This window comes from Chiloscyllium plagiosum, chromosome 4 (assembly GCF_004010195.1).
Source record: "Chiloscyllium plagiosum isolate BGI_BamShark_2017 chromosome 4, ASM401019v2, whole genome shotgun sequence".
Taxonomy (NCBI): Eukaryota; Metazoa; Chordata; class Chondrichthyes; order Orectolobiformes; family Hemiscylliidae; genus Chiloscyllium; species Chiloscyllium plagiosum.
Genome location: NC_057713.1, coordinates 137,547,836 through 137,564,182, shown reverse-complemented (window position 1 = coordinate 137,564,182; position 16,347 = coordinate 137,547,836). Strand labels below are relative to the sequence as shown.

General features: G+C 41.0%; 1 protein-coding gene across 1 annotated transcript in view; it reads left to right on the top strand.

The window, feature by feature from the left end:
• LOC122549465 (NSFL1 cofactor p47-like) overlaps nucleotides 1-16,347 on the top strand; it is a 28,220-nt gene that overhangs the window by 3,913 nt on the left and 7,960 nt on the right. The window contains exons 4-7 of the mRNA XM_043689325.1: nucleotides 1,488-1,644; nucleotides 12,195-12,287; nucleotides 14,704-14,813; nucleotides 15,365-15,502. Coding sequence (XP_043545260.1) covers nucleotides 1,488-1,644; nucleotides 12,195-12,287; nucleotides 14,704-14,813; nucleotides 15,365-15,502 — 498 coding nt within the window. The remainder of the gene's footprint in view (nucleotides 1-1,487; nucleotides 1,645-12,194; nucleotides 12,288-14,703; nucleotides 14,814-15,364; nucleotides 15,503-16,347) is intronic.

Below are 16,347 nucleotides of genomic sequence, written 5' to 3'. Positions count from 1 at the left end.
GTCCACACAGACCCGCCGAAGTGCAACCCACCCAGACCCATTCCCCTACATTCACCCCTGCCCCTAACACTGCGGGCAATTTAGCATGGCCAATTCACCTAACCTGCACATTTTTGGACTGTGGGAGGAAACCGGAGCACCCGGAGGAAACCCACGCAGACATGGGGAGAATGTACAAACTCCACACAGTCAGTCGCCTGAGGCCGGAAATGAACCCGGGTCTCTGGCCACCGTGCCACCCATTAAGTAGAGATCATTCTTCATTTTCCATGAAGTTAATCAACTGTTGGATATCCAGTTTGTGGAACTAGTCTCTACGGATCTAACAAATAGAAGTAACAGAATTGTAATTGAACCTGTATTAATATTTTTAATGCAGGGTTGTAGGAACTGTTTCAAACACAAAACACAGTTACAATCAAATTGTTCATGTAATGTCTTAAATTTCAAAGATAGCAATGTTGAGAAAATACTATACTTAGCAAAACCATAACCTGTCTATATGAATCAGTGGCAAAATACCTTTCTCCATCGTCTCGCAACAAACAATATCTGAGCCATTATTATTACTGGTTGCAGTCTATCAGAACTCCAATTTACTCTTAAACCATGATGTGTTACCCAGTAAAGCAGCAACAACTATATATGAACAGCTATCACCTACTTTCCCTTCAACCAAAGTTACAGAATCCATAGCTGAATTCACAGAGGAGAATGGGCCTGGGGTAGGTCAGCCATAATCTCGTGGAATAGGCTTGAGTGGTTGAATATCCTGCTTCTATTTCTTATGTCCTTACCACTATGGACCACAAAAACAAAATCAGTTATGTGCCTACACCATCTAGTCTGGAAGAAAAGTTTATCATTAAGTTGTGGAGAAAGAGCACATGACAGTGTTCAAGGAAGAAAGGGTCTTCTCCCAACATCCATCCTCCCTTAACCAAAATTTCCTAAATCATATTAACTAGCCTTTTATTTCTTTGCTATTTGCATTACCTTCGTGGATACAAATTGTGTGCTGTAGTATTCTATTCATTAAAATGTTTACAATTCAAAAGAATAAGTTGTAAAATCTTTATGAAATCCTCAAGGTAGAAGGAACTATACAATTACACAAGACTTTCAAAAAAACTGTCTTCCTTTCTTCTTGTTTGGCTAAGTTGTAAAGCAGGCAATGCAATTATCCCCTAAAGCATTATTGCAGCTGTTTAAGTACCTTTCATTGTTTGTATTTTGTAGAATACATCACTTCCATGGTCAGTAACTAAGTTGAACTTACAAACAATGAAGCATCTTTTTTTCCGTGATGTATTGTTTCATGGAAGGAGTACCCTGCAATTGAATCTGTATGCTAACAAGATGTGCATTTCCTCTTTGCTTAGAGAGCAAAAATGAATGTGATAATTGTAGTGCTGACATGTTAGTGTACTTTGTTTTGTTTATAAGGTAAAACACTGGTTTCACTCACTGCATATTAATTTTTTAAGCTTCTATGCAGGTGGTTCTGAACACAGTGGCCAGCAGATAGTTGGACCGCCAAAGATAAAGAATCTAAATGAAATTGTAGATGACCTTTTTAAAGGAGCTAAAGAACATGGGGCGGTTCCAGTTGAGCCCTGGACAGGAGAGGCAAACAGAGCTTTGGTAAGTGAACATAGGATTGCCTGATCTGTAGAATCATTGTGAATTCAGCATTCTCAATGGTTTTAGGATATAACAAAAGCATTTGATAGCTTTACAGGTGAAAATGAAGGAATGGGTGGATAAATATTCAACAATTAGAATGTTTTAAGTAACAATGAACAAATGGTAGTGTTGCCTTTGCAAGATTAAACCTGTGTAAATGAAATTCACATGTACGTAAAAAATAGTTAGAAGAGTTAGTAAAAGTTCAAATGCATAAATCACCAAAGCCAAGTATACGAGTAATCGAGAACACAAATGGAATGTTCGAAGGGAATAAAGTATAAAAGCAAGAAAGTCTTGGTAAAACACCAGTTAGAACACTGTGTACACTTTTGGTACCCTTATCTAAGTTCTACTGGCAGTGGGGGAGTCAGAGAAGGTTCACTGGGTTAATCCCAGGTACAGAGGGATTTTCTTATGAGAAGAGGTGCTGAGTCCCCCAAAACTGGGCTTCAGTTTACTCTGAAAAAAGATCTTATGAGCAAAAAAAGCAAGCAAAAATACCTCTCCCTCTCTGCACCAAATTTGATTTGATTTATTGTTGTGACATTTCTCTGAGAAATAGTGAAAAGAGGCCTGTACTCATGAGTGTTTAGGAAAATAACAGGCGATTTTATTGAAACATCCAAGATTCTTGGGGACTTGACAGGTGCAGTGATCTTGCTTTCCTCTGTGCAACAGTCTAGGACCAGAGAGCAAAATCTCACAGTAAGGGGGTGGGTTCTAGTTAGGACAGAGGTAGTGAGGAATTTCTTCTCTGAGGGTAGGGAATCAGTGTAATCTTTACTGCAAAGATTTTTAATCAGTTAGGGAGTTGAAGGTTATAGGTAAAAGGCAGAAAAGTGGAGTTCAGGATTATCAAGTGAATGGTAGAGGAGACTCGATGTACTGAAAAGCCTAATTCTGCTCCTATGTTTTATGGCCTTAGAGCAGAACAAATAGGTGTGGGAGTAGGCCATTCAGTCCTTCAAGCCATTTAATACGACCATGGCTGATCATGCAGTCTCAGTATCCCATTCCTGCCCTTTCTCCATACCCCTTGATCCCTTCAGCGGCAAAGCCCAGATCCAGCTCCATCTTGAATATATCGAATGAACTCGTCCCAATGCTTTCCTATGGGAGAGAATTCTACAGGTTCGCAAGTCTCTGAGTGAAAAAATCTTCCTCATCTCAGTTCTGATGGCTTAACCCTTATCCTTAGACTGGGACCCCTTCTTCAGGACTTCCCCAACATCGGGAACATTCTTCCCATTTCTAGTCTGTCCAGTCCCATCAAGATTTTACATGTTTCTACGAGATTCCCCCCCCCCATCATTCTTCTAAATTTCAGCCTTAATGTTGAGTGTTAAAGAATGCACCAACTGCATTGCAGATTCAAGTCATAACTGAGGTTCCATGATATATAGGAGCAGGCGTAGGCCACTAGGTTCATTGCTGACACCTCCGCCTACAGCCCCCTTGATCATGACCTCATTACCTCTGGGAAACCTCCCATCCACAGCCTTCAACTTTGTTGTCCGTGAATCCTGCACTGCCCGATTCTAACTCCTTCTGAAGATTCACAAACCTGACTGCCCCTGTTGACCATTGTCTCAGCCTGCGCCTGTCCCACTGAACCCATCTCTGCCTACTTTGACACCGTCCTGTCCCCCTTAGTCCAGGAACTCCCCGTTTGTGACACCACCCATGCCCTTCACCTCCACAAAGATTTTTGTTTTCCCGGGCCCCAACACCTTATCATCACCATGGACATCCAATCCCTGCACACATTGATCCACCACAACGAAGGTCTCCAAGCCTTCTGTTTCTTCCTCTCACGCAGTCCTAACCAGAACCCTTCCACCCTCATCCGCCTGGCTGAACTGGTCCTCACCCTAAACAAATTCTCCTTCCAATCCTCCAACTTCCTCTAAACCAAAGGGGTAGCGATGAGCACCTGCATGGGATGCAGCTATGTCTGTCTGTTTGTCGGATATGTGGAACAGTCCATCTTCTGTAGTTACACTGATACCACCCCCCCCACCTGTTCCTCCGCTACATCGATGACTGTATTGGTGCCGCCTCGTGCTCCCACAAGGAGGTTGAACTGTTCATCAACTTTACCAGCACCTTCCACCCTGACCTCATATTCACCTGGATCATCTCGGACACCTCCCTCCCCTTCCTGGACCTCTCCATCATCATCTCTGGTGACTGTCGCTAACCACAGACATCAACTAAAAGCCCACCAACTCCCACAGCTACCAGACTACACCTCCTCCTACTCTATCTCTTGTAAAAATGCCATCCCTTATTCTCAATTCCTCTGCCTCTGCCGCATCTGTTCCCAAGATGACCAATTCCACCTCAGAAAGTCCCAGGTGGCCTCCTCCTTCCATGATCACAACTTTCCTTCCCAAGTGGTTGACGGTGCCCTCCAGCACAAATCACTTCACGCACTACCACCCTTGAACCCCACCCCTCCCAATGCACTGATGTGAGACTCACCAGTCTACAGTTTGCTGGATTATCCATATTTCCCTTCTTGAACAGTGGAACAACATTAGCTACTTGGCAGTTCTCAGGGTCCTCTCCTGTGGCTAGCGAGGATACAAAGATTAGATTAGATTAGTTACAGTGTGGAAACAGGCCCTTCGGCCTAACAAGTCCACAGCTACCCGCTGAAGCGCAACCCACCCAGACCCATTCTCCTACATTTACCCCTAACACTAAGGGCAATTTTAGCTTGGCCAATTCAACTAACCTGCACAGGTCCCAGCAATCTCCTCTCTTGCCTCTCTCAGTAACCTGGACTAGACATCATTGAGCTCTGGGGACGTATCCACCTTAGGCTCTTCAAAAGACCCAACATTGCTACTTTCTTGATCTCAAAATGCCCTAGCATATTAGCATGGAGTCATAGAGATATACAACATGGAAACAGACCCTTCGGTCCAACTCAACCATGCCGACCGGATATCCAAACCTAGTCTAGTCTCATCTGATCTAATCTAATCATTTGCCAGCACTTGGCCCATATCTCTCTAAATCCTTCCTATTCATATACCCACCCAGATGCCTTTTAAATGTTGCAGTTGTACCAGCCTCCACCACTTCCTCAGGCAACTCATTCCATACACACACCACCCTCTGCGTGTGAAAGTTGCCCCTTAGGTCCCTTTTATATACTTCCCCTCTCACCCTAAACCTATACCCTCTAGTTCTGGGACATCCTCATCCCAGGGAAAAGACTTTGTCTATTTATCCTATCCATGCCCCTCATGATTTTATAAACCTCTATAAGATCACCCCTCAGCCTCCAATGCTCGATGGAAAACAGCCCAGCCTGTTCAGCTTGTCCTGAGAGTTTGAATCCTCCAACCCTGGCAACATCCTTGTAAATCTTTTCTGAACCATTTCAAGTTTCACAACATCCTTCCGATAGGAAGGAGACCAGAATTGCATGCAATATTCCAACAGTGGCCTAACCAATGTCCTGTACAGCCACAGCATGACTTCCCAACTCCTATACTCAATGTTCTGACCAATAAAGGAAAGCATACCAAACACCTATCTACTTGTGACTCTACTTTTAAGGAGCTATGAATCTGTACTCCATGGTCTCTTTGTTCAGCAACACTCCCTCGGACCTGACCATTAAGTGGAAAAGTCCTGCTCTGATTTGCTTTTCCAAAATACAGCACCTCACATTTATCTAACTTAAACTCCATCTGCCACTCCTCAGCCCATTGGTCCATTTGATCAAGATCTTGTACTCTGAGGTAACCTTCACTGTCCACTACACCTCCAATTTTGGTGTCATCTGCAAATTTACTAACTATACCTCCTATGTTCACATCCAAATCATTTATGTAAATGACAAAAAGTAGTGGACCCAGCACCAATCCTTGTGGCACTCCACTGGTCATAGACCTCCAGTCTGCAAAGCAACCCACCACCACCCTCTGTGTTTTACCTTTGAGCCAGTTCTGTACCCAAATGGCTAGTTGTTCCTGTATTGCATGAGATCTAATCTTGCGAACCAATCTCCCATGGGGAGCAATGTCAAACTCCTTACTGAAGCCCATATCGATCATGTCCACCACTCTACCCTCATCAATCCTCTTTGTTACTTCAGAAAACTCAATCAAGTTCGTGAGACATAATTTTCCGCACACAAAAAACCATGCTGACTACCACTAATCAGTCCATGCCTTTCCAAATACATGTAAATCCTGTCCCTCAGGATTCCCTCCAACAACTTACCCACCACCGACATCAGGCTCAATGGTCTATAGTTCCCTGGTTTGTCCTGACCACCTTTCTTAAATAGTGGTACCATGTTACCCAACCTCCTGGGGATTTATTCACTTTTATGCATTTCAAGACATCCAGCACCACCACCTCTGTAATATGGATATTTTGCAAAATGTCACCATCGATTTCCCCACATTCCATATCTTCCATGTCCTTCTCCACAGTAAACACTGATGCAAACTGCTGGTTTCGTATCTTCCCTATCTCCTGTGGCTCCACACATAGGCTGTCTTGCTGGTCTTTGATAGGCCCTATTCTCTCCCTAGTTACTCTTTTGTCCTTAATATATTTATAAAATCTCTTTGGATTCTCCTTAACCGTATTTGACAAAGCTATCTCGTGTCCCCTTTTTGCCCTCCTGATCTCCCTCTTAAGTATACTCCTACTTCCTTTATACTCTTCTAATGATCCTCTTGATTGCTCTTGAAAATACCTGACATATGCTTCCTTTCTTTTACCCAAACCCTCAATTTCTTTAGTCATCCAGTATTCCCCATACCTACCAGCCTTCTCTTTCACCCTAACAGGAAAATACTGTCTCTGGATTCTGGTTATCTCATTTCTGAAGGCTTCCCATTTTCCAGCTGTCATTTTACCTGTGAACATCTGCCCCCAATCAGCTTTCCAAATTCTTGCCTAATACCATCAAAACTAGCCTCCCTCCAATTTAGAACTTCATATTTTAGATCTGGTCTGTCCTTTTCCATCACTATTTTAAAACTAACAGAATTATCGTCGCTGGCCTCAAAAGTGTTCCCCCCGCTGACACCTCAGTCACCTGCCCTGCCTTATTTTCCAAGAGTAGGTCAAGTTTTGCACCTTCTCTTGGAGGTACATTACATATTGAATCAAAAATATTTTCTTGTACACACTTAACAAATGCCTCTCCATCTAAACTCTTTAACATATGGCAGTCCCCGTCTATGCTTGGAAAGTTAAAATCCCCTACCATAACTACCCTATTATTCTTACAGATAACTGAAATCACCTTACAAATTTGTTTCTCAATTTCCCTCTGACTATTAGGAGGTCTATAATACAATCCGAATAAGGTTATTATCCCTTTCTTAGTTCTCAGTTCCACCCAAATAACTTCCCTGGATGTATTTCCGGGAATATCCTCCCTCAGCACAGCTGTAATGCTATCCCTTATCAAAAATGCCTCTCCCCCTCCTCTCTCGCCCCCCTTTCTGTCCTTCCTGTAGCATTTGTATCCTGGAACATAAAGCTGCCAGTCCTGACCATCCCTGAGCCATGTTTCCATAATTGCTATGATATCCTAGTCCCATGTTCCTAACCGTGCCCTGAGTTCATCTGCCTTCCCTATTAGGCCTCTTGCATTGAAATAAATAGTTTAATTTATTCAGTCCTATCTTGTTCTCTGTTTTGACCCTGACTGTTTGACTTGCTCCTTTTCCCAACTGTACTAGTCTCAGATTGATGTCTTTCCTCACTAAAAGCCAGGGTCCCAACAACACCCCCCCACTTACTAGTTTAAATCCTCCCAAACAACTCTAGCAAATCTGCCTGCCAGTACATTAGTCTTCTTACAATTCAGGTGCAATCCGTCCCAATTAGCTGCATTTGGTCGATAGCCTACTGTGATTAGCATGGGAATACAGAGTTTAAACATCCAGAATAAGCATAAAAGGTGTCTTTAAAGTACTCAAGTTACAGTCCTTTTCCAACATGAATCTGCACTTGCTGGGCTCCACAACACGAGGTAACGCTGCCACCACACTGGCCTATGTCTAGGACTCGCTCTGCTCTCTCCCAGGCCCCATCCATGACTCAACTCACCTCATTTCTGCAAGTAGGGTAGGCTAGTTTCAAAAATTAAAAGTTGGGTTGGGTGGAGAAAAGCTGCTACAAAGAGGGGGAAAAAAAACGAAAAGCAGAGGAGCTCCCACTGGAGCATCTTACTCCACCGTCATCTTGTCTGATATATAAAGGTGTAAATGGAGCTTTGACTGGTAACATGTAGTTAATTGGTGTGTGTATATCATTACTTAGTTAAAAATCACACAACACCAGGTTATAGTCCCAACAGGTTTAACTGGAAGCACACTAGCTTTCGGAGCGACGCTCCTTCATCAGGTGATTGTTAGGTGTGCTTCCAATTAAACCTGTTGTTCTATAACCTGGTGTTGTGTGATTTTTAACTTTGTATACCCCAGTCCAACACCAGCATCTCCAAATTATTATCATTACTTAGTTATTGATGACAAAGGCCTTCTGCCTGCCAACAACTGTACAATTGGTGCTTTGGTAGCAGAATAGTTTAGAGCTAGGAACAAGTTACGGAGGAGCCAGCTCATGCTTGTTGTCTTTCCTCTGCAGAAAAAGCTACTTTGAGCCCCAATAAATGATCAACAGATGCTGTGAACGGAGACCACTGATCTGCTTTCTCAGTTTTCCCCTTGCTCATAACACAATATTTTTAACCCCTTGTGTGTTGTGCGTGGGTGCGTGCGTGTGTGTGTGGGTGGGGGTCGTGGAGTTCAGAAGATGATTAGAGCTTTAATTAGGAGAGTTATATGCCATTGGTTCATAGTTGTTTAAATGTAGATGGAGCCTATTTACTTGTAGTTTTTAAGTACAAAATTTAGTACATGCCTTCTGTCAGCCAGAATCTAAAAAGAGAATCTTGCAAATTTTGAAAAATCTTCAACTTTTGTGACAATTCCAGGAATAGCAGAGCTCAACCTCCATGTGCTATCTGAATTGGCATAATGTAATCAATGGGAACTGTGTTGTTAGTCCAGCAATGTGTCTATTTTTAAAGGAATATGTAATTTAACCAAGATATTGTAGTCTTAAAGGAACAATTTAGGATCTCTCTTTACTGGCCTCTGGGCTTTATACTTGCCATAAATTATAGGGAGTGTTCCTGGTGGATAATCAATGCTGCCACATTACCACGTCTCCAAATCTTAAACCTATAGAACAGTAATATTCATAGTATAATCAAGCACAAAACATGTTTATACAACAAACAAAGCAGATGATGTACAACCGATGAAATGTTAGGATGTGAAATGATGTGTTCTGATTTTTCCCTTTGAATTTTGGGAGAAACGTTGGATGATATTGGACCACTTTTTAAAATATCTCTCAAAACATTCATGCTGAGGTAGTATGTTGATCAAAGATAAAGACCTAAAGAGACTTTTGAAGTTGGGAGGCCTACAGGAAGGTGAATGAGTCCAGCAGAGGAATTCTGATCTGCACAAATATATTGCCTGAGATTTCCACACCAATAACAGATTATAGAGAGTCTAGGTCCATAGCAAAGTCAATCAGCAGAATTGTGAGCAGGAGTGCAAACCTGGAGAATGAGGTCATGGAAGAATCTTAATAAGCACAAAAACTTTTAAACTGAAGTGTTGAGATACAAACTCAGTGGAGGCAGTTGCGATGAACACATTGATCTTATTAACTGAGGTACATTGTATAGTTTGCATGATTTCCTTGCAAGGATTACTATCAGCCCCATCTGATAAATATTTGTTTTTAAATTTGTATATGATTTTACAACTGTTTGCCTGAGACCATTGAATTAAGAGATTTGCCCAGTGTGATACTTTAAGTAATGAAAGTTATCTTTGAAAGTTGCCACTCAGGCCTTCTTACAAGCTCTATCCACCTATGGTGTATTAGCGTTCATTAGCAGAGGAATTGAATTCAAGAGTCGTGAAGTGATGTTGCAACTGTACAGGACTTTGGTTAGGCCACATTTGGAGTACTGTGTGCAGTTCTGGTCGCCTCACTTTAGGAAAGATGTGGAAGCTGTGGAGAGGGTGCAGAGAAGATTTACATGGATGTTGCCTGGAATGGAGAATAGGTCATACGAAGATAGGTTGAGAGTGCTAGGCCTTTTCTCATTGGAACGGAGAAGGATGAGGGGTGACTTGATAGAGGTTTATAAGATAATCAGGGGAATAGTTAGAGTAGACAGTCAGAGACTTTTTCCCCGGGTACAACAGAGTGTTACAAGGGGACATAAATTTAAGATGAAGGGTGGAAGGTATAGGGGAGATGTCAGGGGTGGGTTCTATACCCAGAGAGTGGTGGGGGCATGGAATGCGCTGCCTATGGGAGTGGTAGAGTCAGAATCTTTGGTGACCTTTAAGCGGCAATTGGATAGGTACATGGATGGGTGCTTAAGCTAGGACAAATGTTCGGCACAACATCGTGGGCCGAAGGGCCTGTTCTGTGCTGTATTGTTCTATGTTCTATGAAAGGGATTCTGTAGCATTTGCCATCATTAATGCACCAAAATGGCAATAACTTTGGGACTCCACGCAGAACAATGCAAGAGGCCAGAAAATGCTATCACCAATGCTGGTCTTCTCTCACTGACCCTAACCCTAATCCTAACCCCATTGCATTTCCAAAGCAATAAGTAAGTTAATTAAAATTTTCACTTTTACACTGTTAGTCTTGCTGTAAAGTCCTTTGGAAAATGTTGCACCTTGATGAGTGGGGTATACCTGGATTGTTAATAGCATGATACGTTCATAATTACTGCAAAATATTTACATTAGCTTTACACACAATTTTAAATTGTGGCATTTCAGATTTCTCTATTATGATAAAACAGTGCATTTTAAAGATTTTTCTTAGATTCTTAGATTACTTATAGTGTGGAAGCAGGTCCTTCGGCCCAACAAGTCCACACCGACCCGCTGAAGCACAATCCACCCAGACCCATTCCCCTACATTTACCCCTTCACCTAACATTACAGGCAATTTAGCATGGTCAATTCACCTAACCTGCTCATTTTGGATTGTGGGAGGAAACCGGAGCACCCGGAGGAAACCCATGCAGACACGGGGAGAACGTGCAAACTCCACACACACAGTCACCTGAGGTGGGAATTGAACCCAAGTCTTTGGCGCTGTGAGGCAGCAGTGCTAACTACTGAGCCACCGTGCCGTTTGTGTAAAAGTTTAGTTTCAGTTGTCACAACACTGGGTAAACGCTAATTTAAACCCGACACACAGAAGCTCACCTCGTGCCCTAATCTGTTAAATTTCAAAAGGCAAAGAATTACCCCAGAAGCCACTATTTAAAGTAAAAATTAACAATTTTATTTGTTAAGTTCAAAAGAGAGGATTAAACAATTATTTACAACTCCTTTCTCTTAAACCTATCTTTTGCCTCCCACTCTACAACACTAGTCTGATAAAAATCCCTGATTAAGATTGACAAAAAAAATTCAAATTTCAAATCCAGCCAGCTGTTGAATCTTCTCTTTGTATCTTCCTCTGAAGATTTTCCTCTGTCGTCTTGTCTTCAGTATTTTGCTTCACTGGTCTTTCATGTGAACAGATACCTTTCAGAGAACTATTTGGCTAACAGTCTATACTTGTTGGTTTTCTTGGCATTCGTCCCCCTAACTGTTCAAAATGCCCAGTTTTATACACAAAACATCGGATAATTTCATTGGTTTGATGTCATCCCAAACAGTAAAATTCAAATTTGATTAGATTTTGGTATCTGGGGCTTAATTTAAACTGATTGGCCGAACTCGAATTTGTTTTTGTTCCATTGCAACACAATCCCAGCTATTTGTTTCTACCAAGTGTTACATTTTTAAATTGTTCAGGACACTCTGTGCTTTCAGTCAGGCCTTGCTAGCTACCTCTCTCTCTCTCTCTCTTAAAGATACAGTGCATCTCTACACCTTCATAACACTACCTTAATCTTACCTAATTAATTACTTTGTTTTCTGAAAGTTTAAATTTAAAGTGAAGAGGTAAAGTATTTTTAACTTTATGGTTTGGTTCTGTGAAAACTTTTCAATGTGATTGACTCGTGATCTGCTTGTTAACATCGCTAGTATTAAGAGCCTGGAAATCTGTTGACTTGGTGCCAGGTGTGAACTGCTGTGAGTAGGGGGTAATACATTCCACAAGTATTCTCATGCACAGAAAGCCACAAATTTAATTATACTTTTATCTCGTCATGTTTAATGTAAATTTTCATGTAGCAAAATAATTAATTAGGTTTGATTTAAGATAGAGGCAAAAATAATGTTGTGAGCAATTTTCTTTGAGATTAATAATCTCACTGTAGATTTCAAAAATAGGACAGTGTGAAATATGGTGTTGTAGTTATTTTCTGGGTAAAACTTTTCTGAACAAATATAGCACAACTCTTATAAATGTGCTAGTAAAAACTGTAAGATTTCCAATTTATTTTCTAGCCATTCACTGGTGGTGGATACCGATTGGGAGCATCATCGCAGGAACAATCTGAATATGTGTTGCAAGATAAAAAACAAGATTCTAATCTCGATGTAAGTTTTGAATGTTAACATTCCAGAAAATAAGTTGGTGAAGGATAGAACCAGAGTCAACGTATATACAGTTTTATAGGTTTTTATTTACTAAGGTGTAAATTAGAGGCATCCACCTCCAAAGCCACCAATAATAATATCAATCTGCGTCTATTTAGAGACAGAAATGGATGCCCCGTTAAGGGACACCACTTGCTCGTAATGAAACATTATCCAAACGCAATTAACAGCAGGAGCTGAAGCTAAAAAACAGACTGTCTGCAGCAAAACTGTTATTCCTTGCAAAAATTTCCATCTATTCTTTTCCACCGTTCAAGGGTTATGCCTGCGTTGTATGTGCCTACATTCGCTAAAACAATATCCATTATCTGAACCTGACTGTATATCCATCTCTCCTACCTTGCTTTCCATCTAATGTGTGAACAATATCTCAATGAAAATGTAACAGTGCTTCTCTCACCAGATTGGATACAGGGGAAAACTTGGTGAAATCAAATGCTGTTCTGATATTGAAGTGGGCACCATTGTATCATTGTTGTTATTCTGGGCCCCAGTGATGGAAGTGCCACCTGATGAGAATTACTGGTTAATCAGGCTCTCAGCTGCACATGCTGCAGTGTCCCAAAGGCTCAGGATCTTAAAGGGATAAAGTTTATAGGAGAGTGTGATTGAGTTAGGTCCAAGAAAAGGGCAGGAGGTGGCTTTCTACTGAGCAATCCTCCCTTGCTCCATCATTGCCAGGCTCCTCTATCATCTCCACCCCTCTAGCCCCAAGGGGACACTGGCAATCCTAATAGAAAACGCCACGTGGCCTCCATTTATCTCTGAGCCACTAAATAACTGGGCTGAGTGACAATTGGTGTCAATTAGCTCATATTGAACATAACTGACATCTACCACTGGTAGTGTGGAATCATGTCTCAGCCTATCAGGAGACTTAAGTACAGCCTGTCCCAGAATGAGGACATTTGACTCAGGCATTATGTTTCTTATTGTGATGAAATCCAGCCACTCTGGCTGACGATTCTTCAGTCTGGTTGTTGAAGAGCTCCCTGCTCCTTATCCCTGCCAAAGGCCCTATAGTGGACAGCATGCTCAAACAGATCCTGGGGCTAGAATTTGTATCTGAATCTCCAGAAAACACAAGTTAGACCTGGTTGCAGAGCTTGAATCTGTTCTGTGGGGAAGCAGTCGCTTATTGGGATTTTGGACCATAGGACCATAAAATATAGGAGCAGAATCAGGCCATTCGGGCCATTGAGTTTGCTTCACCATTCGACAGTAGCTGATATATTTCTCAACCCCGTTCTCCCATCTTCTCTCCGTAACCTGTGATTCTCTGACTAATCAAACTTTCCCCAACTTCCTCTAATTGACATGGAGACAGGTTTTGGTCAGATGTTGAAGTGCAAATCAATTTGAGGGGAACAGCAGACTGTAATAGAAAGCAAGTAACTTGAATATAGAAGTACTCCTTCTCCAATCTCTTACATTTTAATCTTTTTTAATTAAAATATTTTTTACATTTTAGTTTTTAAACTAAAATCAAACATTACAGTCAGCAGCCAAGCCATTTGGGTGTGGTGGGTGTGGGGTGGATTTCTCGAGGAAGGCCTTTGGCAGCTTCTGCATCCAAGCAGAAGGTAAGGGTCTCTGGTATCAGGCACCTACCTTCAGGTACCTAAACTGAACTCCAGAACTGATTAAAAATCCCAGTTAACCTCCTTTGAGTCAACTTAGTTAGGCCCTTAACAAGGATAATTAGCTGCTCACTGCCCTGAACAAGAAACCCTGCCATGCCAGTTTGCAGAATGGAACTTTGAAACTTTGGGAAATCTAGCCCCAGTTACTGAAGTCTGTACTGTAAAGCCAGCCAATCTCTGACAGCTGCCATCAAATCCAGGCATAAATGTTTTGTTTGTGTTCTAACGTTTGCTTATCGTTAAAAGTATCTGCTGCATTTCTTGTTGTAGGAAAAATTTGCCCTTCTCTCTGAGGTTGTGTAGTTGAAATGGTGGCTGTCTTTTCCAACCCATAACTGAGGCAGATTATAAAAGTAACTTGATAACAAGAATGTATCGCATTGGGACTTGGAGAATTGAATGTATTTAGGAGCCACATCATGTTATTCATAAATATTTTTTACAGTACAATTTTTAATACAATCTAAAATGTTAGATGAATGAATTACAGGAACTTTGAATAATTTAATTACTTAATCTACTTAAAGGTTAAGTTACAAAACCTGTCATTTGCAAAGAAATGAATAGAAAAATAGATTTTATTCAATTGTTATTTGAGTAAATTTTACTGTGAAAGAAACCAAAGCTAATCCAAAATATTTTTGTGCTGTTTTCAAAGTAAAACTGATGTGGGGACTTCCTTTATTAGTTGTATATTTATATGCGTGAAATAGGTTCAAATTTTGCTGAAATTATGGAAAAATGGCTTCAGTCTAGATGATGGAGAACTGCGTACCTACACAGACTCTGCAAACGCTGAATTTTTAGAATCCATTAGCAGAGGGTAAGATTGTATTAATTCCACAATGCTAATTTTTAATGGCAGTCCAACCTTTTGAATATTTTTCACAAATTTGCTGATGTTTTCAACAATGTATTACTTTGAGACAGTTTGAACATGGGACAGAGCTTTACTCCAAACAGAAATGTGATTCGTTAAAATTTAAGAGTCTTTACTTTGTATATGTTGTTTGTTTCTTGTGGGCATTGTTTGTATAAATTTTGTTAAGTCTCCCATTGTCCATTATTGCATGTATTTGTCTCTCTTGTACAAATTAATTCTCATGGCCGTTTTATTTTCAACCCTGCGACTTTATACTTTTCCAATTACATATCCCTTTCATCCTTCGTTTCTGACTCTTCTCCTTGCCATCTTAATACCACTTCCCTACTTTTGTACTCAGCACCTTCCATTTTCCCTTGTTGTATTTTTTCCTCCTCAATCATTCTGTTCTAACTTTCCTGTTTCTTTGCTTGTGTCAATAGAACCTAAACCTGTTGCTTTACTGACATTTCAATTAATGTTGTGTTTCCTTCTGCACTCGTGCAACACAGGGAGATTCCTGTTGAACTGCAAAAAATGGTTCATGGCAATCAAGTAAGTTTGGATATGGAGGATCACAGGAGTGAAGAATATTTAAAACACAAATTGAAATTCAAGGCATTTTCTGGAGATGGACAGAAATTGGGAAGGTGAGGATGAGCATTAAATGGGATGTCAGTCCATGTCACAGATTTGCTATTTTGAAATGTCCTCCAATCTTAAATAAATAAACCTTAAATTGCTTCCTGGATCTAAAGATGCCTACAACCTTATTGAAATTCATCTTTGTAAAGGTATGAATGATAGAATCATTGAATTCTATAACTTCTATGATATCAAGTAACTAGCACATTCTGCTTGGTAAGTTCACCCTTCCTTGTAAAGATCGAAGCATTAGAAACTGTGCATTGTGCCCAAGGGACAACAGAAGGGTGGCCTTTGGATCAAAACTCAGGGGAAAAGGCAAGGTAACAAATACATCAGACTGAATTATTCCAAACAGCAAAGGTTTACAATATACTGCCTGTAAGTCAATCTGGAATAAAAGTCAATTTTTAAGCAGAATGTCCTACTTATTTGATATAGCTTCTAACATTAAGAAGAATAAGAGAATGGTCAAAGAAAGAGTAGGGCCGATCAGGGATAGCATAGGGAATTTGTGTGTGGAGTCTGAAGAGGTAGGTCTTTACGAAAGAAACGAACTTTGTAGTGAATGAAACCTTTGAAGAGCAGGTGTGCATGCTGGAATGGATAGAGATAGGGGAAGCTGATGTGCTGAAAATTTTGTCAAACATTAAGATTGACAAGTCGCCAGGCCCGGACCAGATTTGTCCTCGGCTGCTTTGGGAAACGAGAAATGCAATTGCTTCGCCACTTGCGAAGATCTTTGCATCCGCGCTCTCCACTAGAGTCGTACCTGAGGACTGGAGAGAGGCAAATGTAATTCCTCTCTTAAGAAAGGAAATAGGGAAATCCCCGGAAATTACAGACCAGT